At 43.3% G+C, this 27,740-nt stretch overlaps 1 protein-coding gene across 1 annotated transcript in view; it reads right to left on the minus strand.

Moving 5' to 3' along the window:
• Window positions 1-27,740, minus strand: part of PTPN7 (protein tyrosine phosphatase non-receptor type 7) — a 903,781-nt gene that overhangs the window by 137,298 nt on the left and 738,743 nt on the right. Inside the window, exon 9 of the mRNA XM_044076499.1 lies at window positions 22,983-23,096. Coding sequence (XP_043932434.1) covers window positions 22,983-23,096 — 114 coding nt within the window. The remainder of the gene's footprint in view (window positions 1-22,982; window positions 23,097-27,740) is intronic.

Consider the following 27,740-nt stretch of genomic DNA (forward strand, 5'->3'; position numbering starts at 1 on the left):
ACGGTCCAGGGCACATGGCAACCAAACGAGTGCCACTTGCACATAAATGTTCTGGAGATGAGAGCAGTGCTTTTAGCGTTGCAAGCCCTTCAAGACTCTCTTCCCTTGGGAACGATTGCAATCCAGACAGACAATATGTCTGTAGTGTGGTACATCAACAAACAAGGCGGAACCAGATCTTACCCCCTGTGTCGAGAAGCACTCAGACTGTGGCAATGGGCGATTTCTTCTCAGTGGTTTCTGATAGCAACGCACATCCCCGGGAAGTCCAATCAAATTGCGGACAAGTTGAGCAGAGCTATACTCATGCCTCACGAGTGGTCTCTGAAAGACTCTGTAGTGAGAGAAATTTTTCTCAAGTGGGGTCAGCCTTGCTGCGATCTTTTTGCTACTCCCCAAAACAGCAAGTGCAGAGAATATTTCACTCTATTCCCTTTACTAGGCCAACCCAGCAAAGACGCTCTAGTCCAAGTTTGGCCCCGGGGACTTCTGTATGCATTTCCTCCTTTCCCACTGATCTCTCAAGTAATACAGAAAGCTATTGCTCAGAAGGCCTCATTGATCCTCATTGCTCCTTACTGGCCTCGACAAGTGTGGTTCCCCTTTCTACATCGTTTTCTCTTGGAGCGACCGTGGAATCTGGACCTAGTTCCAGATCTTTTGATCCATCAGTCGGGTCAGTTTCATCGCTCCCTCCCCTCTCTGAACCTCACTGCTTGGTTCCTCCAGTTCCAACCTTAGCCAGGCTTCCTCAATTATCTCACTCTGTTAGAGATATTTTGATAGCTTCCCATAAATCTTCCACTCGAAAGATTTATTTAAGTGGAAACGCTTCACATATTGGGCTCAAGGAAAGGACATAGATCCTTTCACTGCTTCCATCCAACTAGTCCTCGATTTTCTAGCTGAACTCTTCCATGCAGGTTCATCTCCCTCTACACTTAAAGTTCAATTGGCAGCTATTTCTAACTTTCATGTGGGTATTTCTGAATCTGCCCTAATGTCCCACAAGCTCTGCAAAGCCTTTTTGAAAGGAGTTTTTCTTCTCAGACCTCCTATAAGAAATCCTCCTTCTCCTTGGGACCTAAATTTAGTTCTTGCTTCTTTGATTCTTCCCCCTTTCGAACCTGCAGTCTCCTGCTCTTTAAAATTATTATCATGGAAAACTCTTTTTCTGGTAGCTATTACATCAGCTAGAAGAGTTTCAGAGCTTCAAGCACTCAGCTGTCGTCCTCCTTATCTTTTGTTTCATAAGGACAGAGTATCCTTACGAACTAACCCGTCCTTTTTGCCTAAAGTGGTCTTGACGTCAAATCTGAATCAAAGCATTGACCTACCGGGCGTTTTTCCAGAATACTCCAATAGGTCTGAACAAAAATTACACTGCCTGGATGTTCACCGTCAATTGAGGTACTACTTGGATAGAACTAAACAGTTCAGAAAATCTGATCAGCTGTTTGTCTCCTATGGAGAGCAGAAAGGGACTTTCAGTTTCAAAGGTCTCATTATCCAGATGGCTAACATCTTTGATTTCCCTTGTATATGAAATTAGACATCAAAAGCTGCCTGATAAACCTAAGGCTCATTCCACCAGAGCTTTGGCTACTTCTTTAGCCTTCCAAGACAGACTGCCTATCGACACCATTTGTGCAGCGGCTACTTGGGCTACTCCTCACACTTTCATTTCTCATTATAAGTTGGATTTAGCTTCTAGGCATAGAGCTAACTTTGGTTCCACTGTTCTCAGGAGTCTGTTCCGTTAGGCCACCCGGGACAAGGTGCTAGGGACGCTGTCCCATCCAGCAAGAATGAAGCGAGATAGACAACTTAACATATAGAAGTTATGTTCTTACCATAACGCTCCATGTTAGTTGTCTTCTTCTCCTTCTTCTTAAGGCCCCACCCTCCTTCCCCTGGCCTGGACAGACCTAGAGGAGTTCTGATTGTGACCTCTCTTTCTATCACCTCTTTCTTAGACATATGCTATTATGCATATTTCCTGGTTCAGGATGTAGGTCACCCTTCTTTCTTCCTGTTGTTAGAGGTGGACTCTGTTTTACAGTTATTCTGTTACTATTATAAGCTGGGGTTAGCTTACAAACGAGATCTGAGGTAACTCTCGCCTAGCATTGTGGGATATAAGGGGAGCCTCGAGCCGGTGGAACCAACTCTCGAGCTTTTAGAGTGGCCGAGTCGGAGCCGAGGTCGGCTCCGAACCCATCCAGCAAGAAGAAGGCGAGAAGAAGACAACTAACATGGAACGTTATGGTAAGAACATAACTTCTATTTACCATTGTTGGTAAACTTTCTGCCTCCTTTACCTCACTTTGACGTATTTTCTATATATTCCATTGTTGGTATAAATCTTCACTTGCTGATTTGAACTGTGTAAAAAACTCTGATTCCCACAGGGAGTGTGTCTATTGTCTAGGCCCAGCACACTTAGACATGTCTTGCTCCATCTGTGCTTCATTTAATACCAGGGCCATTAGTGATAGGAGGAGCAAGCTTGTTCTAAAAGGCCTCCTTCTAGCTTCTGCTCCTTCATCATGTACTTCAACATCATTGGCTAAAACCCCCAGTCATAAATCCAAGGAGGCCAGGACACACCAAAAATGCTCCCCTGCACTGTCTCTTAAGTCAGTGCTTTCTTCGCAGCCACCTAAGAAAATTTCAAAGAGATCAGATCCAAAGTCTTTGGATCTGACATCTACTGTTGCCAAGTCTCCTTGGCTTCTTAGTCTAAGGTTTTCCCCAGAACTGGTATCCCCAAGGTTGAGGTCTCCTTTCCTTCAGGAGATCCTTAAAAAGTCTCCCAGACCATCTTCCACTTCTTCCTCCATTAGGTCCTTCTGAAGTCTTTCTGAGGCAGAGATGGATAGGATAATGAGAAAATTCCTCAGAACACAGATCCAGATGGGGTCTTGTCGGCTCCATCTCCCATCTAATCTGTGAGCCTTAAACCTTTTTTCCACATTGCTGTTGCTCCTTCTCAGATCTGACCTACCATTTCAGAGCCCTCAGATCGTAGGTCTCTGAGAGTCAAACCATCGGATCTGAAGATACTTCTATCTTCCACCCTCGTGACTTCCCTGGTCAGATCAGCTCCCCCACCCGAAGCATGATGGTTCTCAGAGCTGATGCATCGACGTCAGAGCCGAGGGATTGATTTCGGCTCCAAAGCTTTTGGAGCTATTGCTTCACCTAGGAGCTAGTGTATAGAGAACTATACTGGCAAATCATTTTAGATGCCAGTAGGTCACCGGGGTTAAACGATGCAGATTCCCTAGCCCCAGTACTGAAGCTTAGAGCAGCTAGGCTTTAAAAACATCATTTTGGTAAAAATACATGGTTTCTTATATGGTCCTGGTAGGAAGTATAAGGTGAGTTTATGTATTTGATATATGATTTGTCCACTAGATGATACCAGAGTATTTGAGAAAGAAATGGTTTTAATTGTACCAATGTAATTGGATTTTAAATGCTTTAAATATTTTTATTTTAATATAAGATATTCATGTTTTAAAATGTACTATATGTTTTCTAAATTGTTTTTGATATGTTTTGCATTCAATTAAGCTATGGATGTACAATACTTTTTAGATGAAGTGTTGTTTGTTTAATTTAGGAAAGTGAATTTTTTAATATTGATTATTTCTTGATTGGAGATGGGATTTTATTGGTGGATTAGGCTTGTAGTTGGGGATAAAAGTCCAGCAGGTTTTAATGTATTTTCACATCTGAGGAAATCTTTTCGACGAAAACGCTGGTGATTTAGTTAAGGGCGTTTATGTGTTGCGTGCTGCGGTTTTACTCAGTAAAGCCTTCTACCTGCTATTATGTTACTCAATTATTGGAGATGCTTCCGAGTGCCTTTTATTGTTTTACTAGTTTTGTTTTGGCATGGTCTTCATTTTTTTGTTCGTTCTCCTCGGAACTTTGGCATCTTGTTGGATTTTCCTCACCTTCTACTGGCCCTTCCACCTTTGAGTTGGTGGGGAGGATTTTCTCTCAACCCAGAGGAGTTTCAGCTCTTGCACATTTGGATTCATTTCCCGTTCCCTGTTTGGATCCTGTATCTGAGTCTTCTCATCTTGCACCTCAGGGACAGCCATCCGAAATGAGCTTCCAAGCAGTTGCCACCAGGGAACTCTCCGCTTCTTCCGATATCTCTCCAGAACACCCCATTGAAGAGGTTCCTCAGTAGAAGTCATGCAAGAGGAGGCATTTGGATTTCCTGCAGGAATCCTTCATGGAAGACACCGATTTTGATAAAGGGGAAGGGTCTCCTAGATTTCCACTTCAGGATGTCTTATTTGGAGACATCTTAGAGATCCTTTGCCAGAAAGGTGGTTGGTCTTCCCAAACCCCTTCCCAGGAGAAATTGATGTTCTTGGAAGCCTTCGGGTCTGGAGGACCATCTACGTCTTGGGTTAGGATACCCCCCCCCCCCCCCCATGGATGAGCTGATAGACCTTGTCTTCCACAGAGCATGGAAAGAGCTGGACTCCATAGAACTGATCGCAAATGCCCTGGAGAAAATTTTTAGTGCCTCTTCCAACAGACAACACTGGACCAAGGGAATCCCTTTATATCCCATGGCTGTTGTGGCAGCCACCAAAAAGGAGATGGCTGAGCAGAGCTCCAGTGTTCATCCCCCTAATATGAAGTATAGGGTGTTGGACAGGTTTGGGAAGTGAGTGTATGCTTCAGCAACCTTTGCCTTATGGTCGCTGAATTACCTGGCACATTTCACTGGGTTACAGAGGAACTTAGTTAAGGAACTCTTTAACTGTACCCCTGGGTCCATGTCCATAGAAGAACAGAAGTATTTTTCTTCATGACTGGCCACTCTGCAATCCATTACAAATGCATCCATGAGACTAGTCTTGCATGCAGCTGAAGGTTCCTCATGGGTGGCTGGTTCTGGCATAGCCATTAGGAGACATGCCTGGATGCAGTTGTATGATTTTATGGAGCCCTTCAAAGCATCATTCATCAACGTGGATCTTCTTTGTTTTGGCCAGCTGTTAAAAAGACACTTTCCCATAGTGAGCAAGATGTAAAGACCTTGTCTGTCATGGGAATCCACTTTTCTACCCCACAGAGACCTTTTTCTAGGAATCAACACAGTGGTAAAGAAGATGTGGTTCTAGAAATCTCAAGGACCTTTTTCAGTCAAGTGGAGATTTATCCCCTAGAGGCAGAGGGGGAAATAGCTACAGCAGAAGATGAGAAGATCCGCAGAATCAAGGGTCTCAAGATTACTTCTCAGACAGACCCTTTCAGCACTCCTGAAAGGTTGCCTATCTGTCCCTCTCTGGAGGCATTTGTGGGGACACTTGTCCTTGCAACTAAAAGCCTGGATAGCCATCACAAAAGATTCATGGGTGCAAAGGATCATATTCAGAGGATGTTTCATTCCCTTTTTACAAGTTCCCCCAAAGGAAAATAAAACGTCTCCCTGATGTTCCACCCAATAAGAGGGAGTGAGCAGTTCTAGACATTCAAAAGCTTCTGGAAAAAAAGAGTCATCCAAGAGGTCCCCACAGACCAAAGAGGATTCAGAATTTACTCATGGTTCTTTTTAGTGCCAGATAAAACTGAGGACCTGAGACCCATTTTGGATCTCAGTTATCTGAACCAGTTTGTAACGAATTCCAAATTCCAGATTGTCACTGTTCAGACAATTCTGCCCCTCCTACAGAAGGATGACTGGATGTGCTCTATTGAGCTTCAAAATGCGTACTATCACATCAGAATGAATAGTTGCTCTCAAAGATACCAACTCTTCCTACTGGAGACCAGTCATTACCAGTTCAGAGCGCTGCCCTTTGTTCTCACCACAGCTCCTGGGGTGTTCACCCAATGCATGGCAGCAATAGCAGCTTATCTAAGACTGCTGGGATTCAGAGTGTTTCCTTATTTGGACGACTGGCTCCTTACTGCACCAACCAAGCATCTTCTGGAAAGAGCCAGGGATTAATTACTCCAGTTATCTCACTCTGTGGAAATTATGATCAATCTGACCAAGTCCCAACTTCAGCCATTTCAAGTCTTGGAGTTTATAGGGGCTTGTCTAGATACAGTCAGTTGCCTAGCTCTTCTGCCTCAAAACAGAGTTCTTACCTTGAAATTGCATGTCACACAGGTTCTTTCTCATCATTCGTCCCCAATTAAAAATAGTACTCCAAGCCCTAGGGTAGATAGGTGCTACAATAACTTTAATACCCACTGCTCGTCTTCAAATGACAATTCTTCAATGGACACTAGCAGTGCAATAGTCTTTTCATCGACATCCCTTACGTCATCTGATAAAATTATGTCAGGTTTGCAGAAAATCCCTGCTGTAGTGGATATTCTCCAAAGAGATTTGTCAAGGGTGTCTATTTATTCTCTCTCCTCCAAATGCCACATTGTCCATGAATGCCTCCCAGTTGGGGTGGGGCATTACTTGGGACGGACCATTCAAGGCATGTGGTCCCCAGAAGAGACCAATTTGCATATAAATGTCCTAGAGATGAGAGTGGTGCTTCTGTTGTTGAACGCCCTTCAGAGCTCCCTTCTGCTAGGAACTATTGCTGTTCAAACGGACAACTTATCAGTAGTCTGGTACATCAACAAACAGGGGGGAGTCAGATCCTATCCCCTCTGCCAAGAAGTAACAGGTTTGGCAGTGGGCGATCTCCTGCAACCACCTTCTTGTAGTGATGCACATATGAAGGAAGTCCAACATCTTAGTGGACAAGCTCAGCGGGACCATCCTGATGCCTCATGAGTGGTCTCTCAACCAATCAGCGGCAAATATGATCTTGCACAAATGGGGTCAACTGTGCTGCAATCTTTTTGCCTCTCCTCTCAACATCAAATGCAGCAGGTTCTTAACCCTAATTTCCCCTCAGAGACATTCACTAAGGGATACTCTAATCCATGTTTGGGCCTCCAGTCTCCTTTATGCTTACCCTCCTCTGCCTGCAATCCCTAAGTTTCTTTAGAAAGCATTCCGCTTGAAGAGCAAAACAATCCTCATTTCCCCCTACTGGCCTCAGCAAGTGTGGTTTCCCTTCCTATGGTCTCACCTGGTATGTTCTCCTTGGACACCGGATCCCAGTCCAGACCTCCTGTCACACCCGTCAGGTATGACACATCAGGATATTGCAAGCCTTAAGTTGACCTCATGTTTTTTTACAATTCCAGTGATGGCTAGACATTCCAGGCTTTCCTCCCCAGTTTACCAAATTCTTTTTTCCTCTCGCAAACCTTCAACTAGGAAGATTTATAAGAGTAAATGGAAGAGTTTTTCTTTTTGGGTCTCATTAGAGAGAGTGTTGGATCCTTTCACTGCTCCACTGTCTGCTGCTTTAGACTTCATTTTCCTCCATATTTCAAAGTGGGGCATGTTTCTCTACCATCAAAGTTCAGTTAGCAGCCAATTCCAACTGCCATATCGGAGATAATGCTTCTCCTTTAGCTTCAAATAAGTTATGTAAGGACTTTCTCCAAGGTACCTTCTTACTTAGACCTCCATTTAGGGACCCCACTCCACCTCAGGACCTGACTTTGGTATTACAGACTTTGGTGCATTCACCTTTTGAACCATCACCTAAAGCAAACCTTAAGTTTCTTTCTTCAAAATGATCTTTCTGGTGACCATAACCTCAGAAAGATGAGTTTCTGAATGCCAAGCACTCTCTGAAATCACTGTATTTGATTTTTCACAAATATAGAGTTACAGTACACACCAATCCTTCCCTTCTACCAAAATTTGCCTCTGAAACAAATATCAATCAAGTGATCAATTTACCAGTTTTCTTTCCCAAATTTGACAATAAAGGAGAATTTACCCTTCATCTCTTAGATGTGCTTAGGATACTTTGCTTTTACCTTCACAGGACTAAGGAATTTAGGCAAAACAATTGTTTGTCTCTTTTTCTAACAGTAAAATGGGAATACCTGTCTCCAGAACTAGACTAGCCAAATGGATAACAGATTATATTTCCTATGTTTATTTCTTGAGAGGTCTAACCTTGCCAAGACAACCAAATGCACCCTGAACTATGTCTATAGCCATATCAGCAATCTTTTGGTCTAAAGCCTTCATTGCTGACAATTGTGCAGCTGCCAAATGGTCTAATGCTCATACCTTTCTTGTTCATTACAAATTGGACGTCATCTCCAGTAACAGAGCTGCAATCAGTTCGGCAGTTCTCCGGAACATCCTTCCATGATGGCCACCCAAGGTTACTATGGATGGGGAGTCTGTCCCATTCATTGAGGAATGAATTAAAATGACATCAGATATAAAAGTAATGTACTCACCATAACTATGCATCTGTGTCATCCATTTTCATTCTTCCTCAACTCCCCCCCACCTTCCCCCATCCATGTCTTTGGGAGAGGCCAAACAGAATCGTTGCTAGGAACCATAGTTCCTGTTTGAGCTCCAGATCTTTCAGCTCTCACTTTTCTGTCAAATGAATATTGAGATACTTGTTGTGACCTTGTATAATACCAGCAAACTCGATCTGAAGTAACACAGTGGTCAGAGGCATTATGGGTGAGGGAGAAGCTTAAGAGCTGGATCCTAGAATCTAGAGAAAGTGGCTGAGTCTAATCCGAGGATTGGATCCAAACCCATTCATTGAGGAAGAATGAAAATGGACAACACAGATGCATAGTTATGGCGAGTACATAACTTTTATGTAATGTCCATGAGTGTCCATAACACATATGTGGCATGGCAAACAATCACAAATAATAACCCATTATAGGAGATACATAATATTTTAACATATTTGATTATTTCACAAACAGGTACAGTAATCTCTCAGTTAACTGGAACTCAAGCAACCGGCACTCTCAAGTAAGCAGCAAAAAAAAAAAATCGAAGAAATAATACAGTACAATTTTCCTGTGTTGCACTTTCTGCCCCCCCCCCCCACACACACACACACACACACAGAAACATACCTTACGTTTTCAGAGTTTTAGAGTTTTAAAAAGGAAGATAGGAATAAATTCCCTCTCTCCCCAACGTGAGAACTAGTCAAACTAAACAAATAGTATCGGGTACAGTATTAATCAGGCCTATTTTTAATAGTAACTCTCAAGCAACCAGAAAAGTACAGTTGTGTACACTTACCATAAATGTAGATGTTCGAGTGTATTCACTGTTGCAGTCATCACACTTGGGTTATCTGCCTGCAGGTAGCCCTCAGTCGGCCTGAATACCAGGGTATTGGGATTTCTGCATCGGATGCTGTCGCCTCTTCCATGACGTCAGGTCATCAGGGGTATAAAGCATGCAGCCGATGCCATTACATCAGTTTTTCTTGCCCTATATGTCAGGACCCCCCAAAACAGGAAGCTATTAATTACATGGTGTGGAACACCTCTAGTAAAAAGTAAATACTCTGCCATAAAAGATGGCCATAAAGAGGATAGGTAAAAAGGATAGAGAAAGCCAGGGGGCTGGAGGGAGGGAAACCAGGACTGCAACAGTGAATGCACTCGAACATTTACATTTATGGTAAGTGTACACAGCTGTACTATGTTCTTTGTGTTTCACTGTTGCAGTCATCAGACTTGGGTTGATTCCCAAAGCTGAGGAAGGGTGGAGGCAGTCAAGAAGTGTTGGGCTGGCTAGCAGGCCTTGTAAGACTGCTGTAGCAAATCTAGCTCTGGATTTAGAAAAAATAGGTAAGTGGTAATGCTTGGTGAAGGTGTGTACAGAACCCCAGGTTGCAGCTTCCAAGATGTCCCTGGTGGGGACTTCCCTGAGAAATGCTGCAGAGGTTGAAGTAGCTCTAGTGGAATGAGTTCTGATCCCCAGAGGGGTAGGTTTTTCATGGTCCTTGTAGCAGAAATGGATGCAGTGTGCTATCCATTTGGAAATAGTTTGCTTCGAAATGGCCTTGCCCTCTGCCCCTGTAGCAAAGCTGACTAGCAGCTGGTCAGATTTTCTGAAAGGCTTAGTCCTGTCAAGGTAGAATCTGAGCTGTCTGTGCACATCCAAGGAGTGCAGGATCCTTTACCCTCTATTCTGAGGATTAGGGAAAAAGGTTGTCAAATGGATGGATTGGTTTAAAGCCACACTGGATACCACCTTGGGCATAAAGGAAGGAGTAGCCCTGAGGGAAACTCTGTCAGCATGGAAAATAATGAAGGGCTCCACCGCCATTAGTGCATGTAACTCAGACACTCTTCCGGCTGAAGTAATAGCTAGAAGTAAGGCAGTTTTCCAAGAGAGGAATTTTAACTCTGCTGAAGCAACAGGGTAAAAAGGGTGAAGTGTGAACTTTTCCAGTACAAAGTTAAGGTCCCAGGCCGGGGTGGGAGCTCTCCTAGGGGGCCTTAAATTGTTCACTCCTCTCACGAACTGTTTGATGAGAGGGTGGGAAAAGAGAGGAGGCTCAGTATTATAATGAGCTGAGATGGCAGAGGCATGAATCTTAATGGATGAGAAGGACAGGCCTCTGTGGAGCAGCTCTGCTAGGTAATCAAGGATTTGAGGTAAGTTGGGCACAGCTATGTCCTTTCCTTGAGACTGACTCCAAGAACAATATCTTTTCCACTTTTCAGCATAGGCTGTCCTAGTACTAGGCCTTCTGGCTTCAAGGATGATGTCCTGCACCTGTTTGCTGAGGGATGCTGGTAGTGTATTCATGGGATAAACCAGACTGCAAGGTTTAGGGTTTGCAGCTGTGGATGTAAAATCTGTCCCTCCTGCTGAGACAGCAGGGAAGGTGTCTGATATAAATGACAGATTGGCACTGCTGTCAGACTACGTAGGAGTGGGTACCAATACTGGTGTGGCCAGTCTGGTGCAATAAGGATTGCCCTTGGCCTGTCCTGTTTGATCTTGAGTAGTACTTTTGAGAGGAGTGGCAGAGGAGGAAAGGTATAAATTAAGAGGTTTTCCCATTTAAAGGATAGGGCATCCACCTTCCAGGCTCTGCTGTGAGGGTTCCTGGTGCAAATTTTTTCAGTTGGTGATTTTGGGGGAGGCAAAAAGGTCCACCTCCAGTGTTCCCCACCTCTGGGTTAGACGTTTGAATGAGGTGGGTTCCAGTTTCCACTCGTGAGGGTCCAGTAGATTTCTGCTTAAGTTATCTGCCAGTGAATTTTTCTTGCCTGGCAGGAATTGAGCTTGTAGATGCACTTGGATGCTTAAGACTGTGTTCCATAGAGCCATGGCTAACCTGCAGAGTGGGTAAGAATGAGTCCCGCCCTGCTTGTTTATGTACCACATCACTGTGGCGTTGTCTGTCTTTATCAGGAGCTGTCCTGGAAGGATAAGGTATTTGAAGACTGTCAGAGCATTCTGTACAGCTAGCATCTCTTTTTGATTGATATGCAGGGGAATTTGTTCTGGGCTCCATTTGCCTTGAATGCATTTGCCTGCCATGTGAGCCCCCCATGCATAGTCTGATGCATCTGTTGTCAGGGTTTGGGCAACGAGGGGTTGAGTGAAAGGAAGTCCCTTATTGTGGTTGCATGCTTCTGCCCACCACAGAAACTCTGCCCTTAGACAAGAGATGCTAGGAATCACTGTTTTCAGGTCCTGAGAATGTTGACACCAGAGACTTTTTAAGTACCATTAAAGTTTCCTCATATGTAGTCTTGCATATGGAATTAGCAGAATGCATAAGGCCATGAACCCTAGGGCTTGCAGTATTTTCCTTGCAGATAGCTGGGTTTTGTTGGCCATTAGTTTGAAATAGTTTGTCAGATGGACCTGCTTTTCTGGAGTGAGGAATGCCATCTGGGAAGTTGTGTTCAAGCTTGCTCCCAGGAATACAATTTGTTGGCTGGGCAACAGTTGTGATTTCTTTTTGTTGGTGGTGTATCCCAGTGAAGTTAGAAATCGTTCTACAAATGTCAGGTGCTGAAGTAGCAATTCCTGACCATCTGCCTGAATCATGCAATCGTCCAAGTATGGGTAGATTTGATTATTTCTCTGCCTGCAGTATGCAATGGCTGGAGCCTGGCATTTTGTGAATACTCTGGGCGCAGTAGATAAGCCAAAGGGAAGTGCAGATAACTGATAGTGCATAGAGCCTGCCCTGAAACGCAGATATTTCCTGCAAGACTCCTTTATGGGGAAGTGCAGATAAGCGTCTTTTAAGTCTAGGGTGACTAACCAGGCATCCTTGGCTAGCATAGGAAGAAGCTGTTGCAGTGTAAGCATTTTAAATTTTGGGACCACCAGAAAGATGTTGAGAATTGATAGATCCAGGATAGGGCACCAAGAGCTCTCTTTTCTGGGCACCAGGAACAGTCTGGAGTAGAAACCCTATCCCCTTTGTTTCACTGGAACAAGTTGAATAGCCCTGATATGGAGAAGGGAAAGTACTTGCTTTTGAGCCTCTGCCCACTGGTTTGGAGGAAGGTCTTGCAACCTGCTTGGTGTTGGCAGTGAGTGGAAGTAGAATCTGTATCCTTGGGATACAATGTTTCGAACCCATCGATCCTGAGTAATGGAAATCCATTTTTTTGCATGAAGGGTGAGTTTTCCTCTTAGAGGCATGGCTGGGAAGGATAATCGGAAAGTCATTGTGAACTTTTTCCATAAGGGGGTGGCTTACCACTCCCTGGTTTTGAGGTGGAAACACTCCTTTGTTTAGATCTCTGCATACCCTGAGACTGTAGTCTTGGAGGTCTGTTTCCCCTGGGTTTGGACTGAAAAGTCCTGAGAGGGACTGGAAAGGACCAGTTTTTTGAAGACCAATGCCTACTGAATCTAGGTGGCTGCACCTGTAACAAATCTTTGACTGTTTGCATAGATTTAGCTTTTTCTTCCATCTTTTTAAGAACTTCTTCTGCTTTTGTGCCAAAGAAATGCTCCTGATCTGATTTAATGGAGCATCTAGTAATTTTGCTTTGACATGGTCAGGCAAGACTTGTTCCTTTAGCCAAGCATGCCTTCTCAGTGCAGACCCAGTGACAGCAGCCCTGCAAGATGCTTCTAAGGCATCATACCCACATTGCAAAGTATGTTTACAAACGTGGTTTGTAGAATGCATTAACTCTTGTAAATCTTTATTTTCTGCACAATCTGGAAGTAACACAATTTTTTGTTTAATTAGTTCCATAATATGTTGCTGGTACTTCAACATGTGAAACTGGCAATTCAAAGCCCTGATGGCAAGAGTTGCAGAGCTATATACCTTCTTTCCCCATCTGTCTAAAGTTCTAGAATCCCTGTCTGAAGGGGTAGGGTTTTTGGCTGTAGTAGCCCTAATGCCTTTAGGTCCCTGGGAAATGGTCTCTGGATCTGCAGTAAGGTCCTTAAAAGAGAAATTTGTGAGAATCAGGTACTGTGTGGTACCTGTCAGGTTTTCTAGGTAGGAGCTGGTGGTAAGGTGTCAGGAGTAAGACTGGACTCCAAGAAGACATCGTCTACAATATCCAGGACAGGGGGGGTATAGCTAGAGGCCTGTGCTGAGGCAAATCTAAAAATTCCCTGAGTCTCTTTTTGGACTGAGGATAGTCCTAGCATTCCCAGCGGAAATGCCCTCTTAAGGTATGCAAGCTTTCACCAAAAGAGAAATCCTCTGGAGGGGAGGCAGAGGGAATGGATTTCTCTGCATCTGAATCCTCATAGGTAGATAAGGGTATGTCCTGGTAATCAGAAGGGTCAGAGTCATCAGACTCCCTGTCTGTAGAATCAGAAAGAAATTCAGGTCTTTGGCTGGCTTCCCCTAATTTGAGTAATAAGGTCTTCATGCATTCTAAGCATTTGTTTTTGTGGCATGGGAGGTTGAGGATGCACTTTGGACGTCGGTTTTCTAGGCGTAGTGTGAACTCTGGGCCTGAGAAACTTGGTAGTTTTAGTAGGAAATGAAGTTGTTGGTTTAATATGAATATCGGTAGGTCAGATGTATGCAGAATACACCCTCAGAAGCTGGAGCCTGCACTGCGGCTCTGGACCTATCCAAGGCAGAGACATCCGCAGGTTCCATAGTCGAAGAAGCATCTCACAGCATGGGTCTCAGCAGAGGCCTGCGAATTTGTAGAAGCGGGCAAAGGCACCTCATTGAGTACCGGTGGACTGGCAACTAGCTTAACGGAAGAGTCGTCAGCAGTTTTTGACGTATGGGGTCTGTCTCTGTCTTTGTCTTTGCGCTTTTTCGGAAGATCGGTAGTCAGATGGCTTACGGAAGCTTACGGAAGCCATTTTGGAATACGGAGAACGAGAGCGAAAGAATTTAGCTAGAAAAAAATAGCCCGACGACAAATGGTTTGGGCGTTAAACAAGGCACAAAACCGACAGCTAGGGACGTCGTGGTCTGGGCCTAAACAAGTGAAGCAGTAAGAATGAAAATCTCTGTGAGGTATTTGCTTTCCACAGGCAAGACAATTGTTAATTTTTTCTGACATCGGTTAGAGCAAGAAAAAAGAATCCCCAATGGGGTACTTAGCTTTAGAAGACTTCAGGTCTGAAACTTGAAAAAACAAAAATTTCAGGTAGTGGCTGACCAGCACTTGCGAACTGCTTCTGCTTCGGGCTCTTTCTCGTCAAGAAAGACTGATGTAATGGCGTCGGTTGCATGTTTGATACCCCTGATGACCTGACGTCATGGAAGAGGCGACAGCATCCGACGCAGAAATCCCAAGTCTCTGGTATTCGGGCTAACTGAGGGCTACCTGCAGGCAGATAACCCAAGAGTGATGACTGCAACAGTGAAACACGAAGAACATCTACATTTATCTGGTATCTATCAATCCCCATGGGTGCTGGTTAACTGAGAGTTTACTATACATGCTTTCCCAGATAGACACAAATGGAAACTCCAAGGCTGATTATCCTGTGTTGCGAAACTTACTCAATGAAAGAATGCTTATCAGGTGATCTATGGAAACGAGGCAAAATAGTGAAAAATATTAGCTGAAAGAATTTTTATAGATCAGGATTTATTATCGGATACAAGGCAGAAATAAGCTCAGTTCTGCTCAGCTATGAAAGCATGCAGAATGGATTGTCTTAACTATCAGATATTCTGTCCAGCATCTTCTAAGATTATGTTCCTTCCCATGGAGCACCAAGACATTTACAGATGCAATTAAAGCATTTAAGGCAGTACAAGCTTTTTCGCAAATTAATACTGGTCTGCGGGATATAGGAAAAGCTGGACTGCATGAAGAATCTTTGTCAGAAGAGTAGCTTAATGCTTGCATTGGCTCTTTCTGTTTTTTTCAAAAGGCAGTAGGTTTTTAGGGAAAAGGCATCCCTTGTGGCAGAGTTACATAAGAAGAATAATTTGCCTCACTGAGCCAGATTGTTTTATTTGTTATTAATTTCACCTTGTAACAGTTTTGGAAAATAACTCATGTTGGGACTTTTGTTTTGAGAGATCTAATAATTGAGCGCCTTACAAGGTGCCTTTGACTGGTGAAAAAAGTGACTCGTTGTAACAGTGCATTCTTACTAAGCCTCATATGTATAGAAATAGGTAAAGGCTGGAATGCAATGAGGGTTGTCTATGCTTCCGTTCTTCTTTTTATTCTGAATGCCTTTGATATAATAAAGAAGAAAGGAAGCTTAGACAACCCTCATTGCATTCCAGCCTTTGTCTAGTTCTATACATATGAGGCTTAGTAAAGAATGCACTATTACAACTAGAGTCACTCTTTTCACTGGGCGGCCACGGTGGTGCAGCGGTTAGCATTGTCGCCTCACAGCAAGAGGTTCTCTGGTTCGATCCTCAGCTATCTGTGCGGAGTCTGCATGTCCTCCCTGTGGTCGTGTGGGTCTCCTCCAGGTGCTCCGGTTTCCTCCCACATCCCAAAGACATGCTATAGATGGACTGGACACTCTAAATTGGCCCTAGGTGTGAGTGCATGCATTTGTGTGCCTTCTGTGGAAGGTTGGTCGCCGGGCTGGCAACTCGACACTGTAAAACTCCACTGCCAATCATGAGCGGACAGGTGATCCACTGTGGCAACCCCTAACTGGGAAAAGCTGAAAGAAGAAGAAGATTCTGAATGCCTTTGATCTAATAGTTAACCAACTATATATGCTAGTTGTGATATATTCTAAAAACAGGATCTCTTCTTTTATTACAAGCCAACGATTGCCTTCTGTATTATTCTTGGATACAAAGATATGAAATGTTTCCATGATCTCTTGTGATTTAAACTTTAATCAGTTCCTAAATGTGAGGGGGAATGGGTTAATAACAATGCTACGTCTCTCACTTGTTAGTGAAATGAGTAAGTTTACCTGGAGTGAGATAAGCTGAACTGACAGATAAGGAGCCAAAGCTCTCTCCATGGAAGCTCGGTGATTACTGCACATATGTTCTTGATTTTTTATTTTTTTTTGCTAACATAGGTAGGATCACTTTAATAAGGTTTTTGTTTTGTTTAAATTTCACTTGTAATTATCAAAGAGATTCTGCTCCTTAGAGGAAGGAGGGAATTATCAGTCTGGACCAATGTGAAAGATTCTAGGGCTGAAAAGTCAGTGTATTTTGTACTGACTACCAAAAGTAGTTTGGGGTGAGAAATGATTTGTATGTGCTGGAGGATACATGCCAGGAGGTATATGTAAGAGCACTATTTTTTTTCTTTTCATACTACAACCATGACTGATATAATTAATTTGATAAATTATAATGTTAATGGTTTCAGTAATCCCATAAGAAGATTAAGAAACTTCAGGGTACCTTAATAGCTCTACAAGAGACCCACTTGTCAAGACAAAATAGCACATTGCTTCAGGGTTTAAAATGTTGGCTATTTCTATATACCTGGAAGGTAAAGGAGATTGTCAATTTTAGCTAACAGAAGAGACCACTTTAAGACAGAAGATAGATACCATACAAGATGCTAAAGGTTTGTTTGCAGCAGTGAAGGGGAGTGAGCAGGGTGTTGTGATTACTATAGCTTCAGTGTATCTTCCATTTAGGAAAATCTTATCTGAAAGTTTCTGTTTTGCAGACAGCATGGCATGCGTTTGACAATTGATTACCAGGAAAGTCTGACTGGATAGGAGCCATTTTCAGAGGAGGCATGGAGAGAAAAGCGCCAAAGTATTACAAAACATTCAAGAATAATAATTTTACAGTTTTTAAAATAACAAAAAAATGCAGTTTAAACAACTATAACAAAGCAGACATAATATGAAAACATTGGTTAAGAATAGATACAAGTTATATGACATGATTTAATAGTTACAGAAAGTTACAGAAAGTGTAGCCAGTTTATAGATGAATTAAATGTAGGTTAGTATAATACAAACAGGAATAGCAACATGAAGTGAGAGAAAAGCAGACTTATGGTATATTTAGAGAGATAATATAATTCTAATGTATAATGGGGGACTGGAATTTAGTGATGGATAAGAATGAAGTTAGTGTCAACCTGAGACAAATGAGGTTGACAGCACAGGGAAAACCAGACAAAATATACATTAAGGTAATGGGTGTAATAGATGTAGCAAAACTATTTACACAGAATAATCCAGGAATATACTTATTGCTGTGAACTTGCTCGCGAATAGAATATTTATGTTAATAGACCACAGTCATGTACTTCAAAATCTTACAGTTAGTCCTCTGTTGTTGCATTCAGAGGCACACTGCACAGTGTGATCTCCCTGCAAGAGACTGGAGAATACGACCTCTTGTGCCTCAAGGGAATGGGAAGGGCCATTTGAAGGGAAGACATCTTGCAGAAGTGAGGGGAAGTCCTCCATGGATGGCCCATGGTGAGCCCCTCCTTGGTTCTTAGCATGTGTGCACAAATATCAAAAACGATGTGAACCATCTGTGTTCTGTATCTGTTTTCTCCTTCTGTCTAGTGCCTACTGCCCCCTCCTGTAAATTTTCTGTGAGGCACACATACCCTTTCCATTTTTTTTTTTATCTTTACTGTTTTCTTCTAGCATTAGTAGCTAGTCCTACATGGTCTGAAAGGCCATGCAGCAGAAATCCACTGCAGGTCAGGGGCATTTTAAACATTAAACCCTCCCTGTGGTGGCCAGTGAACTCATTCTGAGGGCTGAGCCTGTAGTTCTGGGATGCCATTAACATGCTTTCCCATGCTGAACTCTCACTACAGAGAGACAAACTGTGTGGCAGGCTTAAAAGATGACCAGCTAACCATTCCTGCCACAACAACCATCTTCCTCCACTAGATGGTGCCATTGCAATGGGCCTTCATTCCAGGTAGAAGAGACACCATTACCCACTCTATCCCATCTCCTCTGCCATCTTCTTCTGCACTTGAAATTGCTAGCTGTGTCACTGGAGCAACATACTGGGCTCTTTTCGTCTGTGCTACAGAGACATTTTATTCTCCCTTCCTTCTTTCTTAGTTTAAATGCATAATTTTGGAGACTTACCTTTTAACCCAACTTTGATTGCAATGCTGCCTTCTGGGCTAAGGCGGAATCTGTCCCTTACATAGAGCTTTCCTATTGACCTACAGTCCCAAGCACTTCTGTACTTTCTAATCTTATCCATGCTGGGCATGCTGGCTGCCAGTACAGGTAACACTTCTAAGAAAGTTATCTCTAAGACTCTGTCCTGACTTCCTCTGCCATCTCCCTGACTTTACCTGCTGCTATCTTAACTAGTTCTCCTGACTTTTCAGTTGCGTATATATGCACTACAGCATGCATTCACTTCTTCTTCTTAGTGATCACTGTGGTAAACTCCTCTTATATCTAAGACTACCAACCGGCATTAGCATATAAGTCTAGTATCTCCTGTCTTTCTTTCCAAGTCTCTTAATCTCTTTGGTGAACGAGCCTCTTATAATCAAAGCCCTCTTCTGTATCCTCACACTACATTCCCTGTCTTGTTTCACTTCTTACCCCATGTAGGGAACCTTTCATATAAATGTTCCCTCCTATGTTTGCAGCACACCAGCTTTCCTTACTGTAATCTGTTGATTGCTTTCCTTTCTGTTTTGCAGCTGATTTATTTTCCTCCCCTGCTGTACTTTTACTACAAGCCTTGCACACTGTTGTGCACTCCTGGTTCATTCATTTGTTATTATCTGTAGCCCCTCATCCTACTACTGTTGTACTGCCTGTCTTTTCACTCAACCTTATTTATCCTGTATCTGCTCTGTTTCTGTGAAGGGCACCACTTGCCTGTACCCTTCCTCCTCCACCATCAGAGATTTCCTTCCTTGCTGGCACCCACCTTTTACCCCAGTCCATCCAGTCACATATCACTGGCACTGCTCCTCCTAGATTAATGGCTACCTGCCTTCATGTAGTTCTACCTACATTTTGACTGTATACTCTTCATCTTCCTGACCATGTTTTCCATGTGACTCTCTCCTTCCTCTGCTCTGGTTGAGTGTTCCTCCTTGGCTACTTTCCTGCTGCTCTGTCTGTGTTTCTGCCTGCTGTTTAGACACCTCTGGTTTGTCTTCTTCATCACTCATCAACATTATTTGCCCCTTTCTCTTTCTACCCTGGTTCTTTTTGCTTGTCATTTCCTTTCTGGATGTCTATCCCACCTTCTTCCTTCTCTCTTGCCATGTTTCTTGCCTATCACATCCTGATACTTCTCTTCACTATCCAGTCTGCTGCCCCACTTGGAAGTACTCAGTTTTATTATGTTTTGTCCAATTGCATTTGGCTGTTGGCTGAAGCTTCAACAGAATCAAACAAACCAGATTTGCAGGAAGGCACGTCCCCTACATCCCACACTCTCTTACGTATTCATACTAACTCTGCAGTCTATAACTACAGAGAAACATGAAAAGCAAATATTATGATTCATTACTGCACAAAGCTAGGAACAGTGTCTGCAGAGATTCTCAGTAGAAAACAAGTTCCAGATTTGGGCATTGCACTTGATGAACTGAAGCCATAGCTAGTATACACTCAACCAGGAGTAGGAAAGCCGCTATACTCATATGACCACCTCTGTCCATGTCTTCTTATCGCCTGGTTGTCTCCTTCGTACATTTTTCCAACTCATTTTTGTCTCCCTTTTCCCCCTCCTCCCTCTCCACCCTTTCTTACTTGATTAGCTCATACACTACCATCCCTGGCACCTTTATTCTATTATGAAGCTTATCTAGCCTCCAGCAAACTCTACATCCTTTACCGCTAGACAGATCCTTAACCCATCCTCTTCACCACACCCTGCTAGGCTTACAGCCTGTTTCTGTCTCTTTTCTCTGTCCAGCCTGTTCCATTTTACTCGCTACATTCTGTTATTCTCTTAACATCTTTATTAAATTATCACTAAAGACATAGCCACACATACATTAATGGAAAAGAAAATAAACTAGGTTAACATTTTTTTCATTTATGTACATTATGCATTACATACGTTTTTTTTCTTTATAACAATACAGTTTAGTACAGTATTGCATAAATTGCTCAATTCATGCCTTCCCTTAAACCTTACTCCTCCTTCTAAACATCATTCTGCATGTATTGTTCAAACAGATTCCATTTGTTTCTGTGTAATTTACTCCTTCCCTTCTTTTATCTCTTCTACAATATTTAGTGCTTCAAATATAGTTATTGCATACTTGGGAGCCATACATATGTCCTCCCATTGTTACTTTGCAACTTGCTGTTCCAGTCTCTTTTTCCAGTGTTTTATATCCTCCTTTGATTCAATTTCATAGCTGTCATGCAATATTTTATATGCCCTACTAATTATCCCTTTTGTAACAGCAACTTTTGTTCTAGATTCAAATAAAAACTCTACCTTTCTTTTTCACTTTGGACTCACTTATCCCTTTCTCTTTGCCTATACTCTGATATCAGTCCAGTCTCTAACTCACAGGCCAAACTTCTTCATGGCCTTATCCTACTCTATGCCCATTCCCGTCTAGTTATTTGTATCCAGTACCCTGCTTCCTTTTTCCAGTTATCTCCAGTACATTCCAGTCCCCTGTTGCCTATTTTCTGTACCCCTACTTGTAGTCATCCCTATTAGCAAAATCTTTCTCCATGTCCATGTTGGCTTAGTTCTTAGAATACAGTCTGCAGCTTTATGAATATAATATTCTGTATGGTTGTTATTCTTCTTCTTAAGGATCTACAGCCAAGGTCCAATTCCCTCCTTATTTTTTTAACTCTACCCACTTCATCATCATCCCTTTTCTCTTTGAATTGTAACCTTTTGTTTGTGTGATGTATACGAGCCTTAAATGTGTAGAAGATATTCCTTCAAATCAGGTAATCCTAAACCTCCATGTTCTGTTGGAGGAATCAACTTATCCCACTTAACACTTGCCCTGATCCTCTCTCGACCTGTACATAAAACTAAAGGGACTAAAAACATTTTCACTGCTTGTATCTTACTATCTATATCTATAAATAAGAGCTTCCAGTTTCTCACTTTTTTGTATTACCTTTTGTTAGTCTCTTCCCACATATCCTTAACAGAAGCCGTTTCAGTCCATACTCCTACATACTTCGTCTTATTGTGTCCCCATAAATATGGGTGTTGCTGAACCAGTTCGTCTGTGAGTATGTAATTTATGGCTGTAGCCTTTGCTTTATTTTAAATCACAGGAGGACGGCGCAGTGGTGCAGTGGAAGCATTGTCACCTCACAGCAAGAGGTTCTCCGGTTCGATTCTTGGCTGGGGTGCCTTCTGTGTGGACTCTGCATGTCCTCCCTGCATTCGTGTGGATTTCCTCTGGATGCTCTGGTTTCCTCCCATGATTCAAAGACATGCATCTGGAGTGTTTCTCCCTGGGCCTCCACTGAAAATTGGCTTCATTCCAAGTTGGACTTTCCTAGTAAACAAAATGTTAAATAAAATAAAAATTTTATATTCTAAAAAAACATAAAACTGTCTCAAAATGTTCCACAACATCAAGATGTCTTTTTCTGGATTCATCCAGTATAAAATAATATAATCTGCAAATAAATCTCTCTCTCTCTGTTTTTAATCTTTTAGGACCTAGCTAGGCCTTACAGGTGAAGTGTTTTCTCTAGCCTGCTTTAGCAAATATCAGACAAAAATTAACAGGCTATGGAGCAACATGCAAAATATGCAGTTTTTTTATACATTCCCTTCCCCCTCCTAACTACCGCTATACTCTGTCTGGTTCCCCAGCCTCCACCCTTCTAGAATGCCTCAATAACCTTTTTTTCAGGTGATCCCTGGTTACATCCCATTGCCAGGATGGCCTCCCAACGTTCTGAATGGCACACCCTTATGGGTACTGAGTCTTAGGACTGGACAACGAGAAAGAGAGGAGCAGCGAGGAGAGAGTTGGATGAGTGACAGCAGCTGTCTTTCTTTAGTCGTCACTCAGGTAACCCTAACACAGATCACTGTAAAACAAAATCTATATAACATATATATATATATCTATATATATATCTATATATATATATATATATATATGTATATATATATATATATATATATATATATATATAAAATGTAAATCTTTCAAAGATGTCAGTATACCCAATGGTTGCACCCACATTTCATGTGCTACAGTGTCTTGTCACTCTCCGTCCTTAGAGACTGCAGCCTGTAAAGTTTCTATTCAACACTGAAGGTCACACATTTACACAAGCACAGATGGATACATTTCTGCTAATTCAATGGGGCAGACTGCTTCCTTTCTTTATGGGAGCAAGACTTCAAACCCTACTTGAGCTAGCAGTAAACCAAGCAAGTTTAGTTGGAACAGTTTTTACTTTGCAGATTTTAAGGATAAAGGCTTTCAGACAGATTCATGCTTCAAACATGGCCCTGTTTCCTGTAAAAGTATGCGTCAATATCCTATGTCCAACTCAATGAGATGCTCTTTTTAAATACAGTCAGTCCGCACTCACTGATTGTGGGCCTACACTGTGTAGTCCATTCTCATGGCCTTGAACTAGGTGTCACATTTGGGATATAGCCTTAGGCTTTAGACCAGGTGTTATTGCACTTTTACTCACCTTTGCAGTGGCACCTTGCCACTTACCATGATCTGTATATATGTACAAAGAAGAACCATATGCCAGTCATTTATGTGATGATGCATACCTGTCAATACGGAGCTGGCATACGATTCTGAGAATATCCACTTCCGCCTTGTGCTTGAGCTGTTGACAGCCAATGCTGACAGCAATGAAACAACCAGTCCGGCCAATTCCTGCACTGAATGAGAGAAACAAATGGCAAATCAGTACTGGAGGTGCATGTAGAGATTGTTATAGTAACTGAAAATTCAGTTTTAGTGTGAGAAGCCTTATCAAAAAATAACATTAACTGTTTCTAATACAAACGAGTCATGTAATAAAATAATGGAGAAAAAAGTAAACCTAGTCAGTGCCTGATTTAAAATATCTTTTCTTGGGTTTATCTCTTTCTCTTTTTCTTCATTTGCTGTATGTCACAGTTTAACAATGATGACAGTTTCTACAAGAATTCCAGTTCTATTAAGATCCATTTCCATACTTTTTACCCTTGGTAAACTTCTAGAAAAGATAATTTACAGTCATCTCACTAAACATATCAAACAATGATACTGCCTCTCCCTTAAGCAGCATGGCTTTGGACTGGCTGTAGCACCCTTTCATTACTCACATATGATATCCTACTTAACATGGACAATAGTAACCTCATAGTAACTCTCTTCATAGAGCTTACACAAGCCTTTGACCTCACTGACAATACACTTCTTCATCACAACCTGACTGGACTTGGCACAATTCCATCTGGTTCAAAGATTTCTTATGCAACAGGCACATTAGAGTCAAAATTGTCACATCTTTATCTGAAGAAGCCCCATTAAGCAAAAGTGGTCTACAAGGATCTATTCTTGCCCTCTTATTTTCTCTGTTGTTATTAACAAACTTCTTTATGACATCATTCTTATGCCTATCATTTTATATGACATAATAATACTTAGGTCAAGTCCCAGTCACAAAAACATTCAATCCCAGTTATAAAATAACATGTTAAGTTGTCTATCTCGCCTTCATTCTTGCTGGTTGGGTTCGGAGCTGATCCTCGGCTCCGACTCAGCCATCTTCAAAAGCTCGAGAGCTGCCTACTGCCTCGAGGTCCCTCTATATCCCATGATGCCTGGCGCTAGATACCCAGATCTCGTTTGCAGCTTCTGCTGCGAGGTTGTTTTTTCTGGCTCAGGTCATATTTTTCTATTTCTTGTGAGTATAAATATAAACAATTTATATTGTAGTTAGTGTTTTCAATAGTTATTGTAGTTTTAGTAGTTATAGTTACCTATCGGTATTTAGTCTCCTTCCTTGGAAACTCGTTTTTTGTTAAGAGAGTTTCCCTTCCCCCCCTTATCCTTTTTTGTCTTCTTCAAGGTAGCCATTTTTAGTTAGAAGCTAATCCTTGTTCTTTTATATAGCTAGTTTGTTTATTAGCAAATTGTTGTAGTTCAATAGGCTTATTACCTTTTCATAGATAATAGGTGTGTGTGCTGTTAGGGTGTGGTAACTTGTGTTGAGTGTGTGTGTTTTTTACTAGTTACCTACTTCCCTTCTGTTGTTTTTTTCTCTGTACTTAATATTTCCTTTTTACAGGAATGTCTAAAGATACGAAAGTATCTGGATTCAAGAAGTGTGACTCGTTGTCAGAAGATGTCACTGACAGATGGTCACACTTCTTGTGTCTACTGTTTGGGTACCCTACACCTGCAGGACTCTTGTTTGGTGTGTCACGCCTTTAGTCCAAGAGTCCTGCAGGAGCATAGGAACAAACTAATCCTTAGGGGTTTGCTCAAACCTGAAGGGTCACCGGCTAAGGCTCAGCCAGTTAAACCCTCCAAGCCAACGAAGCCGTCGGCTCCCAGTTCGGAGCCGTCGTCGGGTGTGGCATCTGCTTCAACTTCGGTTCTGGCTGGAAACGAAGTACCTGTCTCCCAGTCGGCCCTGACTCTGGTGTCGGAACCATCAGGGAGCCGAAAATGCTCTAGATCTCCATCCCTAGAGTCAATACACTTGGCTCTGGGGTCGCCTCTATTGCAGTTGGAGCGAAGTCACCGATCCCACTCTTCTCGGTCTTCTAGACTATCTGATCACGATTTGGAGAGAGTGGTGAGCAGGCTTCTAAAATCCCAGGCCCTGGCTAAAATGTTATCCAGCCCCCCTCATCAGGGTTCGGCTCCACCTGTCTCTGCAGTAGTTCCTCCTTTGACTCACCCCTTGAGTTCGGAGATGGAGCTTGTTGGGGTTCGGATCTTGGAACCGTCGGCGCCGATCCCTACCCTTTCAGTTCTGTCATCGGCTCCGATCACTTCCATGGTGCCGTCCTTGGAGCGATCTGGGCGCCGTGACTCCCTCATCGGCTCGGAGGGGCCGAGTGGCATCGGACCCTTGTCTGACCCCGTTCTCCCTCTCAGAGCTTTGGCGCAGGTGAGTTCGGCTCCTACATCGACCTCGGAGCCATCTCTCTTGGTGCCAGGAAGGATTCCGGTCTCTTCGGATCCGGAGCCTTCTCCACTATTGGGAAGGGGCGCCTTCGAGGTCATGAGGAGTGTGCTGACCTCTGCGCTCCAGGGCACCCCATTGGGTGTATCTTCCTCTTCCGAGGCCTCCCTTGATCATTCAGAGGAGCCCCCTCGAAAGAGGAAATGCAAGAGGAAGCATGTTGACTCCCCTGAGTCTGTCACTTCAGATACCGACTTAGAGGATTCGGAAGGGTCCCCGAGATCCCCCTTTGAAGATGTCTATTTCTCAGACATCCTTGAGATTCTTAGGCAGAGGGGGAACTGGACTACCCTTAACCCTTCCGAGGATGAGTCGGTATTCCTGGACGCGTTTGGTTCCCAACCCTCCACCTCCTGGGTGTCTCCACCTTTCGATCCACTGATGTCGGTGGTGGCTCTGAAGGCGTGGTCAGCCCCCGACACAGTGGAACCAACACCCCAAAAACCCACAAAATTTATTACTGCACCACAGGACAAGCAATTTCTGACTAAGGGTGTCCCCGTTGATGCCATGGTGGTAGCAGCGGCCACAAAAAAGGAGCTGGCTGAAACTTCTTCATCTGTCCATCCCCCTAATAAGGAATCTAGGATGATGGACAGATATGGGAAGTGGATGTTTTCATCAGCAACTTTTTCCATGAGATCGCTGAACTACTTGTGCCACTTTACCCGCCTTCAAAGGGATCTCCTTAAAGAGCTAGGAGATACCCTTCAAGATCCATCAGCTGTGGGGGCCCAGGCTAAGGTTGCCTCTCAGCTGGTGACTCTTAATTCGGTAGTAAACTCCTCCATGTGGCTCATCTCTTATGCAACTGATGGTGCGAGTAGGGCTGCAGGTACAGGCGTGGCCTTGAGGAGACATGCTTGGATGCGGCTATGTAACTTCGCGGAACCCTTCAGGGTGTCTTTCACCAACACCCCCTTTGACGGTTCTGCTCTTTTTGGACCACAGGTGAAGGATACCCTTACCAGGTGTGAGCAGGAAGGCAAGACTCTCTCTGCTGTGGGAGTCCGTTTTTCCACTCCTTCTAGACTGTATCCCAAAGGTCAGAAGAGTGGGAAGATGTGGTTCCAGAAAACCCAGGGAGCCGTGCCTGACACACGTGGTGAGTTTCCCACCAGGGGCAGAGGAGGGAACATCAATAGACGCCACCCTCGGGGCAGAGGGTGTCCGCAAAATCAGGGCAACATAGAAGCTTTCTCTGACAAGCCCGTCCAGCATCCCTGAGGTGTTGCCCGGCTGTCCACCTGTGGAGGCAGTCGGGGGAAGATTGTCGCTGTACCCAAAAGCCTGTCAAAGTATAACACAAGACAGATGGGTACTGTCTATCATATCCGGAGGCTACAAAATTCCCTTCTTTTGCACCCCTTACATTCCCAACAAATCCCTTCCAGATGTTCCACCCAATCTAAGGGATCAAGCAGTTCAAGAAATATCAAAACTGCTAAGAAAAAGAGTCATCCAGCCAGTCCCAGCAGACCAGCAAGGATCCGGAATTTACTCAAGGTTCTTTTTGGTACCAAAAAAGACAGGGGACTGGAGACCCATTCTGGATCTCAGCAGACTGAACAGGTCTTTTCAAAGAACGAAGTTCCGGATGGTCACGCTACAGTCCATTGTACCCCTTCTGGGTCAGGACAATTGGATGTGCTCCATAGATCTTCAGGATGCGTACTACCATATCAAAATGGACAGACGATCCAGGAGATTCCTCCGCTTCCGGCTGGGAGCCAGTCATTATCAGTTCAGAGCTCTGCCCTTTGGTCTCACCACAGCCCCCAGGGTGTTCACCAAATGTTTGGCAGTAGTTACCACTCACCTGAGACGGCAAGGATTCCAGGTGTTTCCGTATCTAGATGACTGGCTCCTTACTGCTACCACCAGACATCACCTGCTGCGAGCCAGAGACTACACCATCCAAACTTGTTCCAAACTAGGCATCACAATAAATTTCAAAAAGTCTGCTTTGTCGCCTTGTCAATCTATTACTTTTATAGGTGCAAACTTAAATACAAAGGACATGTCAGCGAAGCTTCCATTAGACAGAATCCTAGACATTCGCTGACATGTGCAGGTCCTATTAGGATGCAAGAAAATTCAGGCCAGATTCATCCTAAAAACTTTGGGTCTCATGGCAGCAGCTATCATACTAGTCCCCCTTGCTCGTTTTCATATGAGGATTCTTCAGTGGATGCTGTTCACCCAATGGTCTTTCCAGCAATTTCCAATGTCTCACATGATAATGATCACACAGACATGCAAAAACCAACTTGCTTGGTGGATGGTTTCCCCATCAGTACCCCAGGGCAGACCATTCACTCTTCCTCCCCCGGTAGCTACG

This window comes from Protopterus annectens, chromosome 7.part0 (assembly GCF_019279795.1).
Source record: "Protopterus annectens isolate FY-2018-M chromosome 7.part0, PAN1.0, whole genome shotgun sequence".
In the NCBI taxonomy this organism is placed as follows: domain Eukaryota; kingdom Metazoa; phylum Chordata; order Ceratodontiformes; family Protopteridae; genus Protopterus; species Protopterus annectens.